Consider the following 27,412-nt stretch of genomic DNA (forward strand, 5'->3'; position numbering starts at 1 on the left):
TTCTCGATATAAAGATTGGCATTAGAAGATGTCGAGTATTTTCAATAACTGACCAATTATAAAGATTGGCATTTCATCGTTGAACGGTATGTTTTGTTTGTTTGTTTATTTTTGTTTGTTACGAAGTCAGATGGCAGCTTTCTCGCTCGGCCTGCCTGCCAACTGATTTTGGGTGTCCCAATTGAGGGATAATCCCACTTCGTCGTCACAGCCAACATTAATCGTTACCTTACCTTCGGGAATGACCGCAGGGTCGCCCATTTAAGCTGTTAAAGCAGCAAATCATGCAGTAATTTGAATATCGCAAAGAAGCTTGGACTTGGCAAGCCTGGGATCGAACCAGGATTCGCCAATAGGTAAGCGAATGCTCTAACAATACGGTGCCTGAGCAACGGTAATCGTTGTATGATAGTTTTTTAGTCATGAATTTTACTTATCCGTTGACTCAAAGGCTACTCGATATTTGGATTTTAATACATCACATTAACTAACTTACGTTACGTTACGTTTTGGTCTACCCGAGTGCTATGATTTCTGTGTTTGAATTTGAAAAAATATTCTTCTTTTATTTTCTCTTACTTCATTGACAACGCTTTCATAATTCACTACCAGTCTCACAATTCAATGTCGATTTCTCCTCGACTGATGGCTTCAGTTAGAAATGTTCCAAGGCTTCTGTTACCGTATAAACTGTAATGAACTTCTAAGTTTACATTTCCAGATCTCGTCCTCAATGATTTGTCCCCGGTCAACCTGGGTCTTGATAAAATCTTGCTCTTTCTGTCTCCCAGACCTTTGCCAGAGACGAAAAAGGTTCTCTTCGGCATAGCTTTGAAAAGAGGTCATAGCAAAGGAGTTCGAAGGATGTTTTCCTTGGTCAAAAGAACCCAAAACTTGGGTTCGGCGTACCGAGCTGTCAAGAAGGCTTATCGTGATAGGTAAGACCTTGCCATGCTTTCATTCTTATCACGGATCAGGGTTTGCATAAAGTACAGTCAAGTCAAAAAACATTCTGACAAAGAAAACAATATAACAGTAGATGTTCTGTTTTAATTTATGTGGTTGGGCTTGATATGAATCTGGCCAGTGAGAACAACTTTGGCCATTCCATGTCGGTACAAAATGGCTTGAAACATTTCTTGGAGCCAGCCCAGAAGCGTTCGGTTACATAAATATGAGATCTATCTATTCTATAACGGTATTCTTGGCTAATGTCGTCATATATAGGAAAAACTGAGATGCACATTAGAAATTACTGGAAACTCTTACTGTCTCTTGATACTATGTACTCGTATGTCTAGGCTTCGTTTTTGAAGGGTCGAATGTCTAGAAAAGTTCGCCTTTCCCAATATAGAATTGTTTGGGATGGTAATGATATCTCTGTCGGAGATGACTAGACGCAATACATTAGGTGGAAATATATTTGCATTATTTCAGAGGACAAATTGGCTATCTTACGCAATGTTATGTGTTATGGTCAGCGGCTTGAAAGGTTTCTTTAACAACCAATATATTTTTGTAGCGGCAAAATGTTTGGCATGCTTTTTTTGTTTAGCTATATATGAATAAGGCAGTCAAAATAGAGTGTCAAGCTTGATTCTGTGATTTCAAAAAATGTTCAAATTTCGTACATGGTTGTGATTTTGTTTGACCTAAATTCCCTTTGCTAGAAACCCTATTCAAGTCAATAAAACTATTAACAAAATTAAGCTAAAATGTCTGGACGCGTTAAATCGCATTGGCTATAATGCCCTTTAAAGTTTTGACGGAAATACCCAAACCCATCTTAATATTTCTCTACCTCGTAAAGTCATAGGGCATAACTATAAAAGCTAAACTTTTCACAAACCTAATAAATGAAAATGGGGATCACACCTACTTTGCACCTAATCAGAAATTATGATCGGATAATTTGTGTGATATGATGCCTAAGTAAATACATGTATTACCATCTAGCGCGTTAAGGGCCTAGTATTCTCTCACAATCTCCAAACCCTTGAGATTTCCGATGCAAAAGGTTTGACACTTTATCTCCTCCTCCACATCAGCTTGATCCCTAAACAAATTACTGCTGTATTTATGGATTATAAAAATCAACTGAACTTGATAAAAAAAAAGTTGCTGTTGACCTGGCTCTGCCTCATTGGCTAAGTGGAGAAGTGTATACTTATCGACAAGTTAAGCTATCTTCAGTCCCAAATGTTCCAGGAGCTGGGAAAACAATGGCATCATTTTTGGATGATTTAGATGCCAAGTGTGAAAAGGAACGTCCCATCTGGATGTGTTAGCGATTCACTTGGCAGTGATAAATGGTTGGTTGGCTGGGTCTTATATACGTACATATATTGTACAAGTATGAAGACAAGCGTTGGCTTAATGGAGATTATGCTTAATAGAACTAGACAAGCTTTCTGAAATTGCATTTCATTTCTGAGGCTAAGATCCAAATAAGTTTTACCTTTACACCCTTACTCATTTTCTGCCATTTGCCAATACTGGAATTTTGTGTCGAAGTAAAGGGATTATCATTTTCGTAGAGTTAAAATTGAAATAATATCGTGCTAGTTCTTTAACACAAGGTTGAGCTGAAGGTCTACATATGAGGAACATTTTTTCCTGCAGTTGTAAGGTACATTAGAATAGATTTATGCTCCATATGTACTCCTCTCCAAAATGTACCACTTTTAATGCGGAGTGACTCAAGATGAAGTACAGTGATACATTATTTCTTTTTAAAAAACCAGGGCCGCACATAGCATTACTCCATTAATTGTGTCTGACATTCCTGACGATGGACGACTTACCGCTTAGTAGTGAACGGGCATTTATCATCAATCTAAATCTAAAGCGAAATCTGAAGGGACACCACAACAGGGTGGGAGGGTTTACTTCGTGATTTGATATTTCAAATAATGAGAAGATAAAGAAATCTTTGAGTAGAATGGATCCCTGAAATAATGTGCAATATTAGGTGCTATTATGATTGACATCGTGCAACTATTGTACCGTAGATATATGTGATGGTAATTTCAACTTTAATTGGGACTTCAACTCAAGCTAAAAGTAATTTCAAAAAATGATTTTACCATTTCAATCCATTAGACGATGCATGCATGGTAAACCCTCCCTAAAACCAATGGGAATTTATTTAAAAACCCATGAGTAATGACATTAAAGAAATTGCCCATTCAAGTCCATGGAACGAGAAATTGGGGAGCTCTTTATACTATTAAAGAAGGAAAGTTCGTTCTCGACTGAGCATTGATTTGATAGAACAAGTTCATGATCAGTTTAAACAAAGCGAATGGAAGAGATCCACGACATGCATAAGGCGTGAAACTAAGATCAAGAAAAAAATGATCATGTTAACTAAAAAGAGTTGGATCTTTTCTCGATCTAAAATTCTCTCCTTTCAGTTAAAAAACTGGCCGAAAGGTCCTTTGCTCTGAATTTGATGTATTTATAGGACCATGATCGATGTCAATGACTTTGAACAACTTAATATTGAAATAATATGAAAGATGCCACCTATAATATTCGAGCTCAGCTTTTTATACAAATACGTACATAGGCCAAATATCTCTCAAAAGCGAAGAAAGAGGACAACTTTATGTTTTCTTTTCAGCAAAAGACATGACAATACGAAGAAAACGCCTCTCTCTTGGAGATCCAAAGACAAAAGCTCTTCATTGAAGACCCCTCTTCCAGATCAGAAAGGTAAGGTAGCCCAAAGGCATGAGGGTATCTTCTTTTCTACCCAAAAGAAGCTAACGGAATGTTCATTCCGTGCGTGAGCATTATCATCGTAAAAAATAAGCCCACTAAAACTCTTCTGAGTTGATGAAACAGCAACAGCTTTACGTAAAGACAGGGAAAATGTGTGTCACAAAGGTTTGTATTTGGCTGTAATGGTGGTGTTTTATGGGATGCGACGAGGAAAATGGGTGTTAAAATGGACATGTTTCAAAGTTTAAAGCAAGCGTCATCAAGGTAGTGTTTGAAAATGACTTTAGAGCGCTTTTAACGTTGTGATGTTTGTGACTTGACCTTTAGTTAGTGACAAAAAAATGGACATAATTTAATTTTCAGTCAAGGAGTCAATTTTGTGAAATTGAATGCTTTCACGTGTTATTATCAATTGTTCAAAACGACTTAAATACAAACACAATATTGTTAGAGAATAAACTACATAAATCTAAAGATCAACGTTTTCTTGCCAGTTGAACATATGTTTCTTTCATATTTCATCAGAACCCTTAATTATAACCCCACAAATTACTGCTGTGCTTGCATACCTTTCACAATACATCCTTCCAAAACGGACCTTAATAGATTACCTTCATGCAATAAATTACTCACCACCTATATTAAAAGCCAATCATATTGTTATCCTTTTTTATCTCGGTCTAGAAGAAACGAGGACAATTGAGCTTCAGCTCTTCACCGATATGGCCTTTTACGAGCAGATGAAGGCTGAGCATCCGAGCCTAACCCAAGGTCAAGATCTGAATACCAAGATTGTAGAAGATCTTCTCGTCATTGTGGATGGTACCGAGGCATTGTTACAGCATCCATCTCTTGGAGTCTCGTTCAACATCAGGCTCACCAAAGTACGGTGAGTGGTTCTGGGGTCAAAGCCTCTACATTGGCCTTTTTCGGGGCGGTCCTCGTACCTCAACCCAAGCAACATATTGTGTTTGGCCTTGGTGCATGTTCTCATTAGTGAACATTAGCTTAGCCATACGAACCAGTGGAGATGAGAAACCATCTCGGGAAAATATCGTTGATCCCGACCAAACGGACCAAGATATAACAGAAAAAAATCATGGTTCCATGTACGTGAAATTGTCGAGGAAAATACTCTTTCCCGTGAATCATAAGAGTAAAAGCAATATCGGTTAGACATCGCAGTTTTACAACGGTTCGAGGATCTCATTGTGAATCAGCACTCTTTTTATGACTAGACAGAACATTGTTCAAATTGGCTGTGCAACCACCACCGCAACTGTTAGTAAATATCAGATATCGTGCGATGGAATTACCGAGGTGGATGTAATACGCATTGTCTGTTTGTTGGAGATCAGAAGGTTAAGACAGGGCTTCTAGTGAAATATTCGTCTCTTTTTGATCCACCATGCCAATCGTTTGAAGGACCGATTTTTCCAGCCCTTACTTTCAAGATAAGCCGATGGTTGTCACCTACAAAAGTAATTGAAAACAAACCGACAGTGATTGTATTTGTTTGCCTATCATAACATGAGTTTATGTAATGCAATATGGATGACTGTTTTATAGTAACAATTATGACAACGTTATGAAAAGATTGAGGGAGCAAATTGATACGACGAAGCATATACGTAAATCAGTGAGGAAGTGGGCAGTAAAAGAAAGAGCCTCGTAAAGCTGAGAAAAACGAAAGCATATCGTAAATTGTGGCCCTTTTTGAAATCACAAGACCATATAGAACAAGTCTTCTTTGCGAAGTATTAAGGAAGATATCTTTTTGTTTCCTTTTTCAGTTTGGGTGTTTGAACACATCATGCTGAGAAGGAACAAAAAAACGACTTGTCCTTAAGCTTTGAAAGTACGTTCTAAAGCGTATTTTATGCACTTACTTGAACCACATATCAACATGTCAGAAACTCTATATTTCCCCTCATGCAAGGTTTTAGTGGAAATGACAATAAACAATGTCACCAGATATGAAGCTGTTCCTTTTGGTTTCCTGATTTCAAAAACTGCCCCAATCTGTAGCTATGATTTCATCGTCACAAGTTTCCATATTTTCAACCGTACCCAGGAATGGCATAGGTTTCAGAACCCGTCATCCCTATCATCTGTTCCCTTTCAAACATGCATCTTTCAATAGGCTTCCTATAGATTCTGCACGAAATTTGGTTTCCGTTGTTCACTTTGAGAGTGTTATGTTGTGGACGCGCGGGGAACACACAGACGATGTACTCTGGTTGAAGCTCTATTGCAAACTGTTTATTAAACGGTAGTTGTGGCATGGGTACAAGGGATCGTATATACACCGAGAGCATATATGAGGAACGAGAGAGCATGATGCATAAGCATGGCATAAGCCGTGATAACCGAAATAAGGAATAACACTACACCTCCCCCCCCCAAGTTACATGAATCACATCATTTAAGCATTTGCCCCCTCGAAACTGTCCGGTGTCGAATTTGATGTCGTTGTACAATTAGTGACATCCTGGAACCGGTCTTCGTTTAAAGATGGGGCCGTTCTTTTAAGCTGGGGACGTATCATAAGACATTGTTCGTTTGTAAACCACGGAAGAACACTCTGTTGTTGAACCTGTGGCTGTCTTGTCTTGAAAACGTAAAAGTCGAGAGTTATGAACGTCGTCCAAAAGCTCATCGAAAAAACCGAGTCCCTGTAATCTCGAAGCACCTAAAAGCAATTCCGTCCGAAGTGCGGGATCGAAATATTGATCAAGAGAGGCCGAAGTAAGCACCTTCTTTGCCTTCTAAAACAGAACACTGTGGTCTGGCAGCCATCGAAACACAACATTATGACTTGGGCTAAAGCTGAGATGAACGCTCCCAACTGGTTTGCTAGTCCAAAAAAGGAACGTAAAGAAGTTAGATCTCCCGGCTCTGGGAAATTGCTAATTGCTGCCAGTTTTGTCGGATCAGGCCGAACACCTTGATTGGAGACGATGAAACCTGCAAATTTCACTTCTTGGCCGCATGCAAACTTTTTCTTTGAAATGGTAATACCATGTTCCCGGCACCTTTCCAACACTGCACGGATTCTCGAATACAGAACATCTGGGGTTGGTGCTTGTACGAGAATGTCGTCCACGAGTTTAAATACTCCAGGTAGACCCTTGATTGCAACATCTGATCTATGGCACCATTAGTCAGAACTCGTGTTGAGTCCCATGGGGTCTCTGTTGTTGTGGAATCTTCCACTCGGCAAAAGGAACGTCGTGAGGAGTGTGTGTTTGTGAATCGAATACATATTTGCATTAAAACACATGTGTTCAGCTAAGGAGTAGTTGGTCATTGATTACATGTACCCAATTCTTACGGTTATAATTGACGTTGACTAATGTGAAAATGTATATAAGTGTATAGGTGCAATATTTTTTTAAAACAATTAAATTGAACGAGGTCAAAGGGGTTATGTTAAAAAAGGGCATTGAGGGACGTTCAAATGTGTGTCAACGCCAAACACACAATCCAATGATGGTTTCAACTTTGATGCCCGCGCCGGGGCTCGAACTGGTATCAATAGCAAGACACAGTGAACTGTCCTCGTCCAAGGAATCTGATGATATCCTTGAACAACATCCAATTTGGCGGAAAATTTGGATGCATTCTCAATGTCTCGACTGAAAGGGAATGGGTGAATTGGCCGTTTGACGAACTTGTTGAGCTGCGAGAAGTTCGTGACTGGACGTACTCCGGCTTTTTCATCTCCCTTGGGCACAAAAAATGCAGGACTGATCCAATCGGTTGGAGCCCGGGAAGAAGGCGTTATGACACCAGAATCCATAAGGTCTTGGATAGGAAGATCCGCCTCTTCCTTCATGTAACAGAGAGTAAGCCTATGTCAAATATTGGGCCGATTCCTTTTTTTTGAATTAAAATGCGTTTTAGTATTTTTGGTTAATTCTATATTTTTTGTATAATTAGTGACCCAAGTCGCATAATGCCCGAAAAATAAATTACATTCGTGATATGTTACGATTAGTCTATTTAGTAAGTCTTCCCCATATCGTTTGGGCTCTCTGACCTTGCAAATAAAGGCAGGCCCCTATGGAGAAGAAAAAAAAAACAACGACAGAAGATAAAACTTCGTACCGTTTATCCCCAAGGGAGGTCATGTTCCACAAATATACTTTGGAAGATTTGATGAAGTTTTGAACTTGTTGGTGTTGAAAATACGACATTTGATCTCCCACACGTCTCTTCAATTAGCAAAAAGTTGCGTTATTGTACTTGTTCAACCAACGCCATGAAGCACATACATATTTACATACTGTTATTTTATGTTCTCATTGTGCGAGACTTTAAAGCATTTACCTCCATAATTTATATGTTATGCCCTAACTGAAAAAAAGAGGCGAGACTTTGTTCAATTTGTCGCCAAGAACTTATTAGAACCCCGGTAAAAAACGCGTGCGAAACTTGGAGGTATCTTTCAACCCTTTACCCAATAATTAGGACCATTGGCAAAAAGAGGCACAAGAGGAGGAAAAATGTCGAAAATCCTAGTCGGCAAGATAATGACTGTTCACACAGAATAGGAGAGCTACGAGGCGTCTTTCAAATCAAACCGGACTGGTACTGCAGGGATCAAACGGTTGGGACTAGCTAGACTTATATTTAACATTATTTTTCCACATAGTCTCCCTCTCTATCAACACATCTCTGCCAGTGGTCCACCCACTTGTCAAAGGCCCCCTCCCACTCCTTCTTGACGGTGCTGCCGTTAATGAATGTGCCTGCCAACGCATATTTGGCCTTGGGGAACAAGAAGAAGTCCGCCAGCGCCAGATTGGGTGAATAGGGGGGATGCTCAATCATCCGGAAATCATCCGGATGGACCTGGGAGCGATGAACTCCTTCGCAATTATGGCCGTGTGATTGCTGCAATTGTCCAAATGGAGGGCCCCTTGCCCATGGGTGATCTCTTGATCTTGAAATTCTTCAGAAAAGTAGCGAGGACATTGCAGAAGTAACTGACATTGACTTTACTTCCAAATGGGACATAATGTTGATAAATCATGCCGGCATTGTCAAACCAAGTAATGACCATTTGCTTCCTCTTGTTGTTCTGCACCTTGAACTTGATTGGCGCCCTGGAACCCTTTCGAACTCATTGTTTGATTCCCTGTTTGGTTTCTGGCGTGTAGACACATACTTTGATCTCGTCCACGGTGACTATGGAGTCAAGGAAGGCCTTGTCCTTAAGGAAATTTGCCTTTAAGAAGGCCTCCGTACACTCCACTCTCCTCTTCTTGCAGACATCAGTGAGCTGCTTGGGGACCCATCTTGTAGACTTCTTGACAAGACCAAGATCTTCATGCAGGATCCTGTATACAGTCGTATTAGATGCATCAACAACCTCTCTGCCGATCTCTTCGATGGTGACCCGACCCTCCGTCTTCACTGAGGCTCGCACGGCCTCGACAATGTCCTCAGTCCTCTTTGTTCTCTTGGCATTTAGATGGCGCTTGTCATGGACATCTTTCCCGGCCTTGACATGGGCCACGTTCTGGTAAACTTGAGTCCTTTTGGGGGCCTGATCCCCATGTGCCTCCTTCGAAAGTTGAGGATGGTCTTGACATCCTGGTCGGCGCGGGCGAGGTCGACAACGAAGTCATGGGGACGCGTCATGGTGCCTAGAGGAGTGGGTTCACAAGGAGGCTTGTTTACAAATTCAAATAGCTTCAGGCGAGTGGGAGATGTGCCCAAACATTTATAACAAAAAGTGTCACATTTTGCTACAAGTGTATGTGGAAAAAATGCCTAACCGAGGTAAGCTCCCATTTGTGCTTGGCATAAGCAATCCGGTTTGATATGAAAGAAGCCTCGTACAAACAACGAAAAGAAAATCTCAACACAACATATCGCGTCTGAAATTAAGTTGAAATTGGAATGCTCTTTCTACATACAAAAGATAATTATCTAAGCCATCACAGAGGTCGTTGAAGTTAAAAAATTGCCTCTTAATTTGCTGTGTTTGAAGAGAGAAAACTTTCTCACATTTGCAAAATTGAATTTCTCCTTAACTTTGGGTGACAACACATAATCAAATTTTAGCTTATTCAAAGTACGTAACTCTTAACTATCGAGTATATCCTTTGGAAGACAATAAAAGGGATAAGCTTGTACCGACTTTCACATTAAACATGTTGTGATTTGTTAACGGAACCCATGTAGTAAATATAATCTGTCACAAAGTTATATTTGGGTTTCTATTAGAGTGGATCTTCTCCTCTCAACAACGAAATTTCATGTTTGCCAATGCTTTTCCAAAGTTCAATTTTGTGTGGAAAAGGAATTTATTTAGACCTGAATGTGTGTTGTTTCACTACGATGGACCAATTTCAGAGTCCCAGAGTTCCTGAAACGAGCTGAGGAGTTCTACGGAACCTCTCAGAAAGGCTTGGATCATTATCGTCCAAGTTCCCAAAAAAGTAGAATACATACATCGCCAGAAAAAATGCCTATTATGTGTTAGTTCTGAGAAAGCAACTGCGAATGTGTTTTTACGAAATTATTCAGCTTTTTTGAGGATGACAGTGGAATTTAATGAATATTGGCATCGATTGCAACAAAAGGCAAGAATCACTTTCACTCATCTCCTTTGAATGGATTGACGGAGTTCCTCGGATTGAAATGAGTATTTCTCTGAAGGGGAAAGTCTGCAATGACATATGCCCAAATATGTCCCTTTAAGTTTGGCCAATCTAATCAGACCATCCTAAATAGCGAGTGTTCCCTTTTTGCGCTTGTCTGGAATTGAAGATCTAAATGGCCTTCCATCTATCTGTTTTTCTCCATGTTGCACCCAATTCCAAGTGGCACGTTGCTGTTTCAGGATCCTAAGTGGAAATGGGCCCTCGCCAAAGGGTGAGATCCTCTTAGATCTTTTGGCCGAGTTCCAGAAATATCTCGAAGGCTCGCACATATCTGGGACAACATCCGACCATGATCCATTATACGCGGATATCAATATCATGTTGACAGGCCGAGACTACCAAAGCAATGCTGGTTATGCCTATACGAACACAATGTGTACTTTCTCGGAGTATTGCGTAGCAGTTTTGAAATACTTTTGGACCAAGGATCATGAAGGCACCAAACAGGGCGTAAGTGTGGATGAATGGATCCTTGAATTGTGATCCAATACGCTTGTTATCATACATGATTTCACAGACCTTAAGGAGAGCCATGTCTAATTTGATGGCACATGAGATTGCTCACACATTGGGTGTCTCTCATGATGGAGAGGACAATGAATGTAGTTCAGACCCAACTACAAACCATATCATGACCCCGATCGTGGCCACTACGGCGGAAATATGGTCCAAATGCACGCGGGACTCAGTCTTAAAGTTCGTGAGGGAAAATAACGACTTCTGTTTGTTTCAATGAATGGTCTTGTAATAAAAATGACACGTTGATGCGGCACGAGATGTGTTTGTAAATATTTGGTTAAAGGATACCGCTCTAATTTAACATGATAAATGGGTGTGTATCACATGGTTGAAGCGTTAGTTACGGTAGTTGCAAAGGAAGCTCAATGTTCGACAAGGCTTTTTCATACACATGATTAAGTTTCACAATTCATCTAAACAAAATAATTGTTAGTGGATGCGGCTTTAGTACAGTTGAGTGCCAGGAGACAATACACATCCGCCATTGTCGTTTGAGCCCTGTCAAACAATAAATCGAAAACTTCCCTTTCAAATGCGAAAACTGAAGACTGCCAATTTCAAATTGGCGACTTGCACGGACTTTTTTGCAATCTGGAGAGTTCCTGAACTAGAAGTATCAATCAAAAGTGAAACCGAGCAGAATCCCACACAAAAGAGCACTCAAAAGAGAGCCAAAAGAAATCTCCAACTTGTTAAATTCAAGATGGAAAATTTCTACCTAGACGACAGGTTGTTAGAAGAGAGGAGTTTTTTAAAGCAATCAATAGAACGAGGCCTCATTCTCACCCAAAATCTGTATGTATTTCACCGAAGACAGATCTAACGTATAATGTGTACTTTTGCGTACTTTGGGGGACATTTTTGTAGGGTAGTGTATTTTCTTTTTGGCTCTAATTTTATACTGCAAAAAATATACTCATCGTTGGAGCTGATAAATGCGCAGTTGGCTCAATAAGTCTGGAACGTCAGACTTTAACACAGAGGTTCTTGAAACTCCGCAGTATCTACGCTTCCTTGTTTCGAGGAAAAAGTGAGGAACACGTTTTTGGGGCCAATAATTAAAACAGCAGGAAAGCCTTTGCAAAAAGTGGCATTAGACAGAAGCTAAAGGTACTTTTTGGTGCAAAATCCTTACAGGATTGACCTTATTTCACTTTTAAGAACGCTGCGGAATCATCTGAGGTTGGTATCATGTTTTGGAAGAACAAATGTACGTATATTCTCATTTGAATTTGCATCCCTACATTTATTAATGCAGCGGTTTTTTAAACAATAGAGGAATGATGAGACAACTTAAATATCCCGGTTTAGAGTAAATTCTAGTGACCGTAGAGGCTTACTATGCGTTTTGAGAGCACCTTCAAGTCCTCGTGAATCTAAGCTAGTTCGAACAATGAAGTCCACTTCTCTTCTTTCTTGGGCTCCTTCATTGTTCAATTTGCTTCCCTCTAATATTCGTAGAGAAAACAACTGCCTTGTTGATCCGGTAGCATCTTTCAAGACAGACTTGGACAAGTTTTTGAATCAAATTTCTAATCAGCCCTATATTCAAGGGCTAAACCTCTGGGGATTGAACAGGCCCTAAAAGGTAGCTGGTTTGGATATTGCTAGTATAACCAAGCAACGCAACCTCCAGCCTTTCGCTGTCTCGTCAAGCTGGCTCACGTGCTCACGGGGACATGCTCATTAATTGAGTGTGTCAAGGGACCTGTAAGAAGAGGAGGCTGGGGGTATGTTTATTTTATTTCACTTTACTTCATGTACCTTTTATCAAAGTTTCGTTTATAATGCATAGGTTTCACTCGTTATCTACCCTTATTTCAATTGCCTTCCTAAATTTTCTGAAATCAAATGGCCTTCCCCTCAATTTGGTCAGCCTAAAGAAATTGCTGGCAAATTACTTTATGCTTATGTGAAGCCTTCCATTAATATCAGGTTCAAGTGGTCTTGATGAGTAGGCTTCAAAATCCATCCGAGCAAGAGCTCAATTAGTAGTCTCTTGCTACAGAGGTTAATTGCTGCGGGAAAAGTTTTGGGTGCAATTGTAAATAGACATATCAATCATAGATTTCTATTCATTAGAAACCTATGTATGTACCAATCTAGTTGCGGAAGAACATGGAACCAAGGGTTTTCGCCTCGTAACATGGTACGAACTGCCCCATGCGCATCATTAAGAACGGCGTCAAAGTCGCTCCAATGATATCATCATTATTCATGGACTGAACATAAGGATCCAAGCACACTATGGTTTTTCCCATTTTTCCTGTCTCTCTCGTTCAATCTATGGGTGAACATAAAAACCCCGTTTTGGTATGCCCCTCTGTAACACATCTCCGACTATCCGTCGACTATTCAGGTAGGAAAAGTGTCATTTTCATTTTAGTATGACAATATGAAATCAGAATTATTTTTTACAAATGCAGTGCGTTGACGTACTTCCGTCATTTTTTATTGGAGATTTTATGCAACCACAAATTTTAACGAACAAAATTAATGAGGCGACCACACCATATCGCCTAGATACAAGGAGGATGAAATTGCTTTTTTTTCGTTTCGTTCCACGTTTCTAGGAACCATATGGTTTGCCATATGGGGACACATTGGAACAAAGCTTGATTGTAGACTGACATTGCCGTTGGATAAGATTGTCAATGATAAGCCGAAAAGTCGTCAAGCGTAGTTTGTCTTTCATTTTCAATCAAGACCCTACGTTAATCTTAGCCTTTTAAGACTTTGACTTCTGCGCTTGAATATGCAAAATAAGTCTGAGAGAGAAGAAGTAGACGAACTCCACCAAACTCAAGATACTAAATCCCATGCATAATCCCATCAGCCCTCCAATGTTGGCGAAGAAGTCGGTAATGCCAAAGAGCTCACTCCGTTCGTGCCTCATAAAGTGTTGGTCTTTAAAGAAGATGTTCACAATGGCCACGTTGTCATGCACATAGCTGTCATTGAGGAGCTTTGGGTGGGTTTCTGAAAAGAAAATGTTAACAAATTAACAATCTTTAATGTATCTTAAGCGGATATGAAAACATACAGCGTCACGCAACCTCTCTGCTATTTGGAGTGGCAAGGAACAGCCTGAAGTAAAACGCAAAGGTTGTTCGACAGATAGATAGACATGGTGTATATAGTGCTGGGGCGAGTCCCATCGTCCGACGCGCCAATTCCAGACTCGAGTCGTTTACTGGACTTAAGTTAAACAAAAATGGCTCATCTTGTTTTCACTATGTTCAACAAGGCTAATGAAATCATCATTTGAGGGCAGCTTTCTTAAATGGTCAGTTCATGACAAAGAAAAGCCCGTTTTCTGACGAAATTTATAGAAAATTGAACATTTTTTTACGAGTCTGGACTTGAGCCCTTCCTCAAAAATTGGAGTCTAGCCAATTTTTCCAAAATCGAATCCAAGACTCGAGTGCATTCGGATGTTCAAATAAAATACAAAAAGAAAAAGGACGTCAGATCTGTTCCACACTAGAAAATAAACGTTTAATGTCTGATTGGGTCACTTCAGTTTTCGACACAGATACGTACGTTTCATTCATTTGTGTATTAATTCCAATGAGATTCCTCCTATAAACTGTTTCAGTAATGTGCGGGCAGCACTATGTAAAAGCAAAAAACATTATGAAGTACGTACCTTTCAATTCTTGACTCATTTTGAGTGTGCTCGACCTTAGTTTGGTGGTGGAAGAAACATGGGGGAAATTGATATCCGTACAAGGAGGTAAACATTCACATCCCGAGCCTTTGTTTTCTTTCGTGTCCGACAACGTGGATCTTTCTACTTCCGTGACCGAGTCGAATACGCATTTGGCCAATTTAGGTCCACAAATTGGCATATAACTAGAGTTTCTAGGCATGTAATAAGCAACGCAGCCGCAGGTCTGGAACAATTATTTTCCGTTTTATTAATATGGTTTAGTAGGGGGTCTAATCCCAAGGTCAAGCTCACCCTAAATGTGAAGTTTGACACACATTCCATAAAGCAATTCAAGAATGTGTAGTGTCTGAAAAATCTTAAATCTTTTTCGTGTTGAAGGTAGCATTGGCGTTTAGTGTAACTAATGCCATGAATGCTTTCCTGAGCATGCATCAATGTTGGATTTATCGTGAAGAACGTCTCGGATCCAGGGGAAATGGCGAACCCGTATTCAATCATTTCCGGTAACGTGGCTGGTGTATGAAACAACGCCTTTAGGGAGAGAGGTTTGGTTTGTTTATATGGGATTATGTTCCGACGAAGCTGTTCGGGGGCAGAGCTTTTGTTTTAAGATTGTCACTAATTTTAGTCGTGAACGACTGGATTATACTGATGTGATCAATCTATCCACCTCTGCAGATTGCAAGCCAGTGATGGATTGCTTTTGTTATTTTGGGTCAGAAAGTGCAACAACATCTGACCACACAAAAATTCAAGCAGAGATCAAACTCGGCAGGTCTGGTTTGAAATTTAAGTCGCGATGTTGCTGCCTGCAGAGTCCATTTTTTTATAGCGAAGGAGCAAATTTTAGATTAAGAAAAAGCTGTACTCAAAGGCATAAGATGCATTTTTCTCAATCCTTTGCTTTGAAATAGCGGGCTCAGATCGCTACAAATTTCAATTCTCAACTTAATGGAACGAGTGGAGCAATGTTATGCCATGGCAAAGTGCAGCACATAACAAGGCACAGATCCAACGAACTAACCCTATTTTATTATCAAATATCATAAGAGGGCTAACTCATTCATTTTGTGTAGAGTTATGCTCGTAGTGCGGGCAGCGATGGGAAAAATCGAGATTGATCGAATTTCTGCCACTTTCTTCCACAAGTGGGAGAAAATGGCAGAAAGTGGCAAAAAGTGGAAGAAATTGATGGAAGGTGGTCAAAAATTGACCGCCGGTGTTTAGAATGGCCGATCTTGATTCTAAAAGATATCAAAGACAAGAAGGATCATATCGGTTGGATAAGTTTTTCGATTGTCCTTTGCTAAAAAGCCTATTGATATAGCATTGGCTGAAATGGAAAATTTCCTTAAACATTGATATTTATACTGTTTGATGGTTGATTGAATTGATAACAGTATCCATAGACCACTTGCAGTATCCAAGACCTAGCCAGAACAATTACAGTTTTTTTTTCATAGTCATCAAAATGGTTATTGAATATGATATAACTTTTTTAAATGCAATTGTCGTCATTTTGATTTTCAAAAGTTTAGGTCAAATGGAATCCCTGACTCAAATCGATTGCGGTGGCAAAATTCAAACTCGATCGCACACCAATGACGTTTAGTGGTTGTATCTCACATTCGATGCAAAATACCCATCCCAACGTGTCAAAACTACATACAGTTAGGCTTAAAAATTAACGGAAGTGATCGTGAATACTACAAAAAGATGATTTAGAACGATACACAGAATTCTATTTTCTGCCATTTTTGGCCATTTTCTGCCATTTTTACCACTTATTTTGGACCAACTTCTGCCAGGTGGTAGCAAATGGCATTTAATAATTTCTCATCCCTGCTGGTTTGCCTAAATGCCCGAATAACGCCTTCTTTCAAGATTCATCTAGGCCCAGCCGTTGATCATAACCATTTCAAGATCGTCTTGAACGATTGAAATATAATTTTACTGGTTACTAGAAATGGAAAAAACTCACAAATCTTAATTAGCTCTAAATTTACTTAATGTCTGTTCCACCAACGAATTAGAGTTGGCAGGTCTGACTAGCCCCTAAGTGTTGCGTTGAACATGAAAGAAAAAGGCCTCTGAGGTCGCTACAATCGACCCTAAAACCTGTTTTGGGACAAAGCTTACTACATTAACTATGGAAAAGGGCTTGGAAGTGGCACAACAGCTATGTGGCTCCCGTCAAAAAATAATCATACACTCACGTTCATTTTGGGTCATGAAAAAGGATACAAATGGAACACATTTCTTCCTGATCGGTTGTTGAGCCTCCACATTTGCATGCCATTACCAACCTTAAATCCGACAGATTCCGAGCCTGTACAGAAGTATTCGCTTTCTTGAACATCCAACATGACGCTAAGGCCCATATGCAGACCGGGGGCTAGAGCTCTCCTGGGCATGAACTCATATGTGGTAGACAAATTCGTCGAGGCTCCATTCGTGTCGGTGTAACCATTTTGAATGTCCCAATTGGCCCATCGCTTCTCTTCTTGCTCATCATGATCCTGCTAGCACAAAAGAATAAGTGCTTAATTGGTCTTATTTCACCATTTCCATGCTCCAATGCCATTGCTTATCTCTATCGATACCATTAAAGACCGTGAGAGCGTCACGGGAACATCGTAATAAATCAAGCATATGGAGCACTAGTGTGACGTCAGTCAACCCCAATATGCGTGTTTAGGTTCACTAACAAGTCCCCCTATGAAGATCATGCTTTGGTGTACACCAAAATTGACATGGACATTATACCCCATTCCTATTTTGGAGTGTGACATATGGCTCCAAGAATATTCAAGTAGGATCATACGGTTTGTTGAGGACCCAAATAGCTGACTGTGGCATTTCTAGAGCAAATGAAGTACAAGTACTGTTGTACCTTGGGTCCCGTGTTTTTGAACATGATGCTCTCGGGCATGATGTTGAAAGCACAACATTGGCCTTCATCCGTTATAACGGGTGTGAAAATGTCGCCGCAGTTTCGATGAAAGCCTTCAAAGTGACATCGAAGCATCATGGACGAACACGGCTGGCTTAAATGGCTCAAAAAGTGATGGAGATCATCTCCCGTCAAGTTAAGGTTATGTTGGCCCTCTATTTTTGAAGCGGTTTCTGATCCACAAATCTCGTCCACAAACATCCGCTCAGTCACGAAATCGGGATTGGATTGATTTTGTTCCAGAGCCTTTTCAATACTTATTACTTTGGACCTCATCACCTACAAGATACGGATTTGGCTTTATGTATTATCAATTGGTAAGGTACTGATCACATACCTTATTCATATTGCAGACGGTGAATGAAGGAAATGGAACCTTCCAAATCGGGACTGGCGTGGAATCAAAGGAGACTAGAACTGGACTTTGCTGCCACTTTATGCATACCTTTAAAAGAGAGTGCAGCACTTAAGGAATATTTCGTTCTGGTATCAAACTGAGGAGAACCAGACGGCCCCAAAATTAAATAAGCGTCCACAGAGATGACAAAAAGGATACGGAGTTGGCTTTCGTTTTATCATTCCATTAACATGATTACAAGAATATTTTTAGCAATGAAATAACGCGTTGAATTTCATTTGACCCTTTTGCCTTGTGTTTGTTAGAAACTGATTCACTAGAACTGGAGAAGCTCTTACTGACGAACACACCAAGCAAAGCCTTTGAGTGGCTAAATGAAGGTCCATAACGTTTTATTTGAAGAAGACCAAATTTCATGAATGTTATTTAAAAAGCAATAACACCTCTTAGATTGACAGCAACTTACTTCATTACTCTCTGCTCCCTTGAAACTGGAGAGAAAATTAAGCTTCCCGTTTGCCCTCAATAAAAATGGGTATAATCTTGGCTCTCAACAACGCAAGGGGAACTAACTGTCACTGCTGGAAACTTTATTTCGTGCGTCTGTTCAAGAGTGTCTGGGAAGAAAGTATTCGTGTTGCTAGTGAAGAGAAAGCAGATTTCGAAGGATCGAACATTAACTACCAATTGTGGTTATGCCTTGAAAACCTGTTTGCGTTTAAGTTTTGAATACAAAAACTTGATATGGTCAATATCTTCAAGTCGTTTGCCTTTTTTATCCGTTCTCATCATAGAATAGCTGTTTATTCACTAGCGGGGGCTTTCTTTACATGAAATTTAACGAAGTGAGGCTTGAAGAAAGTCAATATGGTCAAGACATCTTGATCACGTTCGCCATTTCATGCCGTCGAATTTGAAGAGAACAACGAAGGCTTGCCCGAGCTTCTCTTCACACTCTTAAGAGGGCAGGATGAAATGGCAAGCACGTTTTAAGTGTTGAACCGACTTTTTGAGAACCAAACTTGAATAAACTACATGTAACTTGGCTGTTCAATAAGAAGTTTTTGTTTTAAAAGAACAGGTTTTCAAGGTATGTTTTTCTCTAGCCAAAATCTTACATGTGGAACCGTTCTTTCTCTTGACGAATGACCGGAAACTTGCTTTCCAGACACTCATACACACACACCTATGAAACAAAGTTTCTAACCATTGTGTTTGGTTTCTGGTTTCTTTTGCGTGGATGAGAGTGAATATTATGCCTCCGAAAACCAATCTTCATAAAAGAAAAGGAACTCTAGCAATTTCTCATTCTTCTCTTCATCATTGATAGTTTGAAAAGACGAGCTTGTCAAAGATGTCTTCACCATATCTTGAAATAACGTTTTTGAAACATCATACAAAGAAAGTAATAGCGATTGAATAAATTAATCGTCTCGATTGCTGAAGAATAAACCTGAAAGAAGGCATCGATTGAAAGACAAGAATCGATCAGGAAGAAAAAAAAAGACCAGTAAAAAAAGATTCATGACAAATAGCTGAAATATTCAGAGTTTCTTACAATTTGATTAAGGACGAAATGAGGAGTGAATATCGAAGCTGGTTGCAAAGTAAATGGAACAACTTAACATTTTGAGGTTGATTTTATTAGCTTGGCATCATTTCAGCTTTTGCCAAAAGAAATTTCGTTTCATTTTTTTTATCTCCAAGCAACTCAAGACGAAATGTTGTCCTTCTTCAACCCTTCACCAAAAATAGTGATGAAAGGTATTAACATATTGTGCTTTAACCCATATTATCCTCATGTTGACATTCTTCGCAACATTAATGCATAGCCATGGCTCTCTACCACCCACTCACCTGATAAATCATATACCCCGAAAAGAACCAGGAAAGAAACACGGCCACAAACCAGAAGACCCTCTCTGGTTTTGACACTCGAGGTTGTGCCAAATATTTGAGACCATGGAGGGAGGTCTCTTCAAAATACTCCTTTGTGTTCTCTTGAACACGCCCTTCCCAATTTGGAGTCGGGGTGACGTTGGTCTTCTGATCAATGGTTGGCCAGACCTCTTTCTTCGGCATCGTGGGAAGCAATGTCTACCTTGATCCAAGGTGAACATTCAAGTGATCTTCACGTCATAAATGAACCCGAATAATTTATCACGTTGATTTCAATAGACCAACTATCATACATTTTCTATGACATAATGACATGCAAAGCAATGCACAACCGACTGGGTTCTGGAGACCGCCATTTAGAAAGTCAGGAAATCTAAAGTTTCTCATTGAAGGGTAATCGTTTTTTTCGTACACCCTGCCCGGCAAAATATATCCTGATTCTTTTGGAACTAAAGTTGACCAGTTTGACACTTTATGAGGATAGAAAAGTTAAAAGTCTTTCCCGTGTAATTTAAAACAGACAGTAAATCTAGACTTATTTGAAAAACTACTAATTGTTGAAATATTCAACTTTTAGGAGAATTGCACACTAAGTGCTTAATTTGGAACGCATTTTTTCTTTCCAAAATTATTAACTCAATTCAGTGCATAGTAGATGGTTATATACATGAAATTGTAATCAAATATCATTTCTCGTGAGAGGCTAATGTTTTTCAGAATTTCAATATTGCGTCAGCAGCGAGCAAAATTTTATGAGGACATAAAAATGCAAGATAAATTTCAAACGGAGCTTAGTCTGTGTAATGAATTCATGAGTCCTTAGATTAATGACAAATGGCTAATTTTGAATGAAAAGATTCAAAGAACGTGTCGGAAATTTTGTAAACTTTATTCGGAGTGAGAAAAAATCAGGGAATTTTCATTTATGGGATTTCGGAAATGTTCAAATATGGACTTTACATTCCCTCTGAGCCTCGTATTTGAGCCATAATCTAACCAGGCAAACAAACAAAAATATGGGGAGGCTCTTGTCGGACATCAAAAACATGTAATTGTAATTATAATGAATTACACTTTAGCCTATATGATTAAGAAATTTCAGTTGTAAACTATATTTTGATGTTTTGATCATAGCATTTTGTGGGTGACTATTTATGTTGGGGCATATTTAACGCCCCAAAACGTGATGCAGTAGCATGACAGAAAATTTAGTATCTATAACAGTTTTAATTTTCACAAAGGAAAATTATTTTAGGGCTTTTTCGATAAAAATTAATTGTATAAAGTAAAACATCAATATTTCATTGGGGTAAATGAATCATATTTTGTTGGCATTTTAAAGATATTCATAAGCTGACATATGATGAGGAAATAAGATTTACCTTGGTAATCTTGACATTGAATTCATGAGGATAGTTTTCCTCGCGTTGAAGCTCGAATTGCGTTTTCAAAGCGGTAGTAACGATGTTCAATATTTTTGCAAAAAAATAATGCTTTATTAAGCATCTTTAGTTGGTAGTAATTGGACGTTACCCAATTTAAAATGACTTATTGAAGTGGCTGGAGGACTTATTACTGGCTTTTGTTCATATGTTAGCATCATTTCAAGCCAAGAGGTTGATTTAATAAAACGCAAAAATATATCGGCACTGAAATTGAAGCTTATGAATTTAAGAAATTTTGTGCAATTTAAGCTTGCCACTCTATTGATCGATTTTCATGGTTGTGCAGCAAATGAATTGATGTAAATGATTTTTAAAATCTTCTGCAAAATGTTGGGTTGATCTTCCTTTAAGCCACAATGGGTCTCTAAAGTTGTCTAATAACTAATTGTCGGGATATGAAATTAGCAAGCCTTTTGTTAATTGGCCCGTTCATGAATCGTTCGTAATTGCATGCTTAATTTCAGGGCTTGAGAAATAACCCCTGATAATCGTCAAAACAATTCAATGTCATTTTATGAATGTCGGTCAAAGTAAGTTACAAATACGTAAAGTTATATTACAATAAAGCAAAAAAATATCACTTGGTCGAGAATTGATTTTGATATTTGATTCAATGACAAAATTACTTTTAATGTGCAGTATTTCAAGTACTTCTTTGGGTTTCTACTCGCAAAAAATCGTTAAATGTTCTATAGTTCAATGATCTATTGCTCGTTTGGTTCACTCAAAAATATATCATACTTTACTTTCAGATCAATGGAAAAAGATACAGGCTGAGAGGCCTTAAAAGCCCTGGACTTCAGGTTTGCATTGTAAAGCGTCCTGATATAATGTTTTAGAACGAAGGTAATAAAAGGCTGTTAAGACGAGCTTTCAGTGTTCAGTGTTAAATGTCTGAAAACTTAAGTGTCCGTGCAACTCAACTTACGATAAAGATTGACTTCCGGCACCAAATTAAGATTTGTTCTATTAATATATTGTGAGAAACCATTTCTAATTAATTGATGCAAAACCCTAATCGTTTTAAAATGATATCAACTATCCCTTAAAACCCTCTAAATTTGCATTTGAAAACAATATTGCTTGAACTTGAAACCAAATTAAGTACTATATGGTGATTTTAAGAAAATTAGCAATGTCTCAGAAAATGCACGTTTAACTCAGCCTCAACATGATCTTTAGAAACAGCCCAAATCGCAAAAAATGCCCATTGCTCTTTTTTACCACCGAATTCAACAGAACGCATAACTAGGACTATTTTGGATCCAAGATTTGCACCCACTACATCTAGGGAGAAATTAGGGAATAACAAGGTCGCATTTTAGAACCAGATTATTTTGGACGACTAGAAGGTTTGAAACCCAGATCAACTAACGCTTTCACATTGTAATGACCAGTCAAAATTGACCATGTCCTTTTGATAAGTTATCTAGCTTCTCGGGTCGAGCAAGTTTTAATCCTCTGATCCTAGCACCCCAATCATATATGTACAGAACAGATGATTTGATAGACCTCCAGCAAAAGCTCCACACGCTTTTTATTGGTAAAGTTTTCTTGATTTTTGTAATCGGTTTCGAATTATGAGCCAATCAATCTGAAAACTTGTCATGAAAAGTTTGGAAACCTTCTGAACTTCCCGACTTCGAGCAAAGTACACGTCTGTTGCTTGATGGAATAGATGTTGCATCAAACCAAAGACAAAAATTCCAAGCACATACATATATTCCGCCCTTTGTTAAAACAAGAAAGTGCATATTTGTCATCGAAGGTTGTGGCGACCATTTTCCTTGCCTTGTAAGGCTCATTCAGAACTTAAATGCATATAAGTGTTTTGAAGTACAATGGGTGACGTGCCTTTGAGACAAAACAATGCCCTTAATCAAAGGACAAATTTCCTTAAAATCAAGCTAATGCTAGCTATTCATCATTCTGTTGTGCCAAGTCCTTGGTTTCATAACCTTAACGGCCTTGGCTAATGGATTTGTTTTTGGGCCTTCGTTTCAGGCCGACTAGTTCATTTTGGCACTTTGCTAACGGCCTGCCCATTTAAGAATTGCAACGCATTTACATACCAGGGGCCTATGTGACATGTGATAAATTATAAGCAAAAAGGCCGACCTTGTAAGTGTCAGACATATTTCATTCTGGTGTGAGAGTTAAGAAAGAACCACAAGAGGAGTCATAAATATCAGGTCGTCGAGGCCATGTCCAAGAGATTATATTTTCAAGGTATTGTCGGAACGTTTCTGTTCAATGGGGGAACGATTTATGATATATCAAAAGATCCAAATGGAACCTGATCAAGGCAAGGGAAAAAGGAATTCGAAAAAATCTTAACTATTCCTTTCGCGCAAGATAAATGATTTATTTATCCTTCCAAAAAACGCCCGTCGCTAAATTCTAACTACTCGCAGTCGTTCTAATTCAATATTTGGCTTGATCGTCCTTTTCGTTTACGTTGCGTACTCTCTCGTTCCAGATCCAACTCTGCAACCTCTCTTGCCAAAGGAAGTTTGTGGAACAAACATCTTTCCGAAGCTCCAAACGAAAGTTACGAATCCAATCCAATTACATCTCCAACCAAGTGCACAAATGCGTTCCCTGAATGAAGGCTTTGATAGACTTGGTCACAGACTTCTAGAAATATGGACTTGCCATCAAATTGGCCGGCCTTGCTTCAGAATCTAAGTCTGTTCTCACAATATGTTTACAAAATACGAAATTTAAACTTGAATTTGTAATCAAAGGAAAGGTATTTCAAATCATTTCAATGTAGCCTTTTCGTTTGAAAGGTAGATTGCTAAAAAAGCTTACTCAGTATAACTGACCGATGAAAAAAAATGTCAATTTAAATCAGATAATTGGTTCAAGCGACAGGATTTTTTTTCTTTGTTGCCAATCCATTTCAAGTCATGAAGTGATAAGAGTTTTATTGCACTCAAAAGAAAAATTAGAAAGATTGGCTTTGATGAGTGGAAGAGCAGAAGTAATTGACCTGACAGTCCATAACTCTAGAAGTCCTCGACTTGATCCATATCTGGAATGTAGTGCAAAAAGACAACTTTAAGCAAGAAAAGCATTCGTGTTGCTTTGCTCAATCTTCAATAAGTTTAGAGCTTTTCGGTACCTCTATAGCCTTCTTAGGCTGAACGAAATTCGCGTTCTGCACTTCAGAGGGCGCTTTATGAGTCCGCCTCTACCAAATAAAGGGCTGATTGGGCAGATTACTCTTTTTTGAATTATAATGCGTTTGAGTTAGTGATACGGGTCACATAATGTCCGGAAAAGAAATCACTTTCATAGCATGGTACGAGAAGTTTATTAATCAATCCACCATGCCTCTTCCCGTTTTGTTTGGGCAGTTTGACGTTGCAAAAATGGGCTCTCATAACAAGTGCACGAGCTTGGCGGTGAAAAATCTAGCTTGCACCCACTATTTCTTGCAGCAGTAGTTGTTTCAACATAACGCGGACACTGACAAAATCCTCAACCTAGTCCCCATTTCAATGCTCCGCGTTTCTTGAGCATCGTCAATAAGACATTTCCTTGTCTTGTCAAGGATTTTCAGGTGGGAATTGAATGGCCGCAAACTCTCTCAATTCCTCAAGAACACAATCACGGGGATTTGTTTGAGGGGAATGAGTCAAAAAAAGCTACTAGACCATAAGTCTGTCCTCGAAGAAATCTTTTTAAGTTCATTTGTTCAGAAATCGATATCAAAATACTTGCCAAACTATTTTTATTTTATGTTTTTAATGTTTGTCATAAACCAAATATTTCCGAAATTGTTTGGCAAACTATCTTGCAAAATATGTCTCGTGTAGACTCACCATTAGATACAACTCTTACTGCCATGATCATTAGCGGTCAAATTTTAAATTGAGTTGATTGATTGAAATTGAACAAAAATTCGAGAGGTTCTTCTTTTTTAAAGAATTGTTCGTTGGTAGCCATCTTTGACTTCTTAATTTCTTCTTGATGTGCAAATGAATTTCAGATCCACCCTCTCAAGGCCATATACAACAGGAATGGATTGGTTGATTATTAATTTTGAAAAAATCAAAAGGGATCATAAGGGTGTTTTCCTGATAAAAGGCAACCACATGCTCCTCCAAGTATCCTCGAAATGGAAGAAAAACTTCCTCTCGGCTAAATCAAGAGAGGACAGTTAATGCGCAAGTTTTCTCTGTCCACGAATGACTCTTGTAACAACGATTAAGTCATCAGTGAACTCCGAAATGTCAACCAATCAAAATTGCGCCGATGAACTCACAAATTCGCAAATTAACTTACCATTTTGAGGACCAAAGAAAATCATCCAACAAGGGGTTGATGGAATTCCAAGATTTAGCCACGGAAATGACGGAAATTGATACAAAATAATTCAAAATGGCGATGGCCTTCTCGACCTTTGTAACACATGCTATGATTCATTCTCACCTGATGCAATATGTACAGTTGCGATTGAAGAGGTGTTTTCATATTTGCTGTCCAAATACTGGCACACATTTGCTCATACTCCTTCATCTTGCTGAAATATCATTGTCACTTTTGTTTCTCTTTGAGCGATAAGTATCTCACAAGATATTATATTTAGAGCAACAATCGCCTCACTCCGGCTTGTCGACTAATATTTACGACCGATCTTCGCGAGTTTTTGGGACAATCAATAGTGAGGTCGGATAAATATAGATGCAAATAATACTTTTTACTTCGACTTTGAAGCTTTGTTTTATGCTTTCATCCCGTTTAGGCTCGTTATCAACATATGCATATAAATATATAGGTGACAACGAAGCCATCGAGATCATCAGTCCACGGTTGTCATTTTATCTTAACGGTAAGTAACAAGTAAGACTCATTGCTAGATAGAGAGCTGGTTAAAGTGCTATTGTGAGTGTTGAAGAGAATACCAAATACATCTGAGCATTCCTCTTGCCCGCTTAATAAAAAGGAACAATTTTGATTTTATTGCTAGTTTGAATTTTAGCTCAAATTAAAAACTTGCATTCCGGAAAATATTCAAAAACGTAAGTTTGAAAAACATATTTGATGGAAATTGAGGATCCATTTAGCCAGTTCTTGAATAAAGATTAGGATATGTTGTATGACAGGTCTACTGATTTATACGGAATTTTATTTTTCTGGTTTGATCAGTGTAGCTCCAAATAATTTCCTTTTCCCTTCTTAATGTACAGTATGAAAATTGCTCAAAATGTTATAATGACGATCTTTTTATCAAGTCATGAAATAAAAATATTCATAAAAATAGGTGTAAAAGCAATTTCTCCCTCTAAAATACCATTTACAAATGGACAGACAAAACAACGCCAGTTGAGGCGTCGCCTGACTTGAAAATGCCCTAAAAATTTGTAATACATCTAATAAAGCCTTTAATAAGCAGCGATCCTTGTATATTTCTTTTGGTATTATTTAGAACGTAATTAGTTATGTACTCACTAAAATATATATACAAATGTGGATGTGATACCCTTGACATCCTGCAATTAAAAAAGTGCCTAAGAGTATTTCAACATTTCTTTTTGGTTTGGAGCATGCTTCGGTAAGCATTTCTGTTTCAAGCCTTATGTGCCAGGCCGATTTAATCGTCTTTTAATGAATGCTTTAACCCGTTTTGACCCAATGCTAGTTCTAATATTCTCATATGATATAGGTAACAATCAGCCATGACACATATCCCTGGTTTCACTCTTCTTCTGATTACGGCTGTTGTAGTCAATGTGGCTCAATGTAGGGTAGAGATGAAGGAGTCGGAGGATTTGAGGCACCTCTCTCATCAGACAACCGTCCCTTTAACCGAAATCACGATGACATTCCCATTCCCTCATATGAGTCCATGATGAGACATGTCATTGAAAAGTGCGAGGGGTTGGACGACAGTGGAGCCCCCGCACCTCGCTCGTGGTGCAACCAACTTGAAACTGATGAAAATGGAGAATTTATCATCCCTCCTTATGAATTCAATGTTCAACACATCATTGAAAAATGCAAGGGGATTGATGCAAGTGGAGCACACGTACCTAATTCGTGGTGCAAAGAGCTGAAATCACCAGATGGGGAGTATTTCATCCCATCATATGAGTCGACAATGGTAAAATTCTTTGACAAATGTCTGGGAATTAATTCACATGGTACTCCCCC

At 38.8% G+C, this 27,412-nt stretch overlaps 2 protein-coding genes across 6 annotated transcripts in view; one reads left to right on the plus strand and one right to left on the minus strand.

Moving 5' to 3' along the window:
• LOC131880112 (uncharacterized) overlaps positions 1–18,174 on the plus strand; it is a 29,580-nt gene extending 11,406 nt beyond the window's left edge. For 2 of the 3 annotated variants that reach the window (XM_059226626.1, XM_059226627.1), the window contains exons 7-11: positions 722–938; positions 3,626–3,717; positions 4,411–4,615; positions 10,583–10,853; positions 10,921–11,175. In XM_059226626.1, coding sequence (XP_059082609.1) covers positions 722–938; positions 3,626–3,717; positions 4,411–4,615; positions 10,583–10,853; positions 10,921–11,139 — 1,004 coding nt within the window. In that variant the 3' untranslated portion in view covers positions 11,140–11,175. Of the gene's footprint in view, positions 1–721; positions 939–3,625; positions 3,718–4,410; positions 4,616–10,582; positions 10,854–10,920; positions 11,176–17,901 lie in introns of those variants that run through there. The other variant, XM_059226628.1, reaches the window with a different exon arrangement.
• LOC131880118 (pickpocket protein 28-like) lies at positions 13,349–20,103 on the minus strand. Of its 3 annotated transcripts, none has more exons than XM_059226635.1 (7): positions 19,764–20,103; positions 17,886–17,993; positions 17,489–17,827; positions 16,902–17,114; positions 14,887–15,126; positions 14,572–14,818; positions 13,349–13,901 (listed from the first exon to the last, which is right to left on the minus strand). In XM_059226635.1, the coding sequence occupies exons 1-7, from the start codon at positions 19,986–19,988 to the stop codon at positions 13,651–13,653; spliced, it is 1,623 nt and encodes a 540-aa protein (XP_059082618.1). In that variant the 5' UTR covers positions 19,989–20,103; the 3' UTR covers positions 13,349–13,650. The 3 variants fall into 3 exon arrangements, with proteins under 3 accessions (XP_059082618.1, XP_059082617.1, XP_059082620.1); XM_059226634.1 differs by having other exon boundaries at positions 16,902–17,117; XM_059226637.1 differs by lacking the exon at positions 14,887–15,126 and having other exon boundaries at positions 16,902–17,117.
• Between the last annotated feature and the right edge of the window lie 7,309 nt (positions 20,104–27,412).

Source organism: Tigriopus californicus, chromosome 5 (assembly GCF_007210705.1).
Source record: "Tigriopus californicus strain San Diego chromosome 5, Tcal_SD_v2.1, whole genome shotgun sequence".
Lineage (NCBI taxonomy): Eukaryota > Metazoa > Arthropoda > Copepoda > Harpacticoida > Harpacticidae > Tigriopus > Tigriopus californicus.

Coding starts and splice junctions, on each gene's coding strand:
- LOC131880118 (XM_059226634.1), bottom strand. CDS start 19,988: ATGCCGAAGAAAGAGGTCTGGCCAACCATTGATCAGAAGACCAACGTC. Junction 17,118..17,488: donor TCAAAAACACGGGACCCAAG/GTACAACAGTAC, acceptor CTTTTGTGCTAG/CAGGATCATGATGAGCAAGA. Junction 13,902..14,571: donor AATGAGTCAAGAATTGAAAG/GTACGTACTTCA, acceptor TTTTCTTTTCAG/AAACCCACCCAAAGCTCCTC.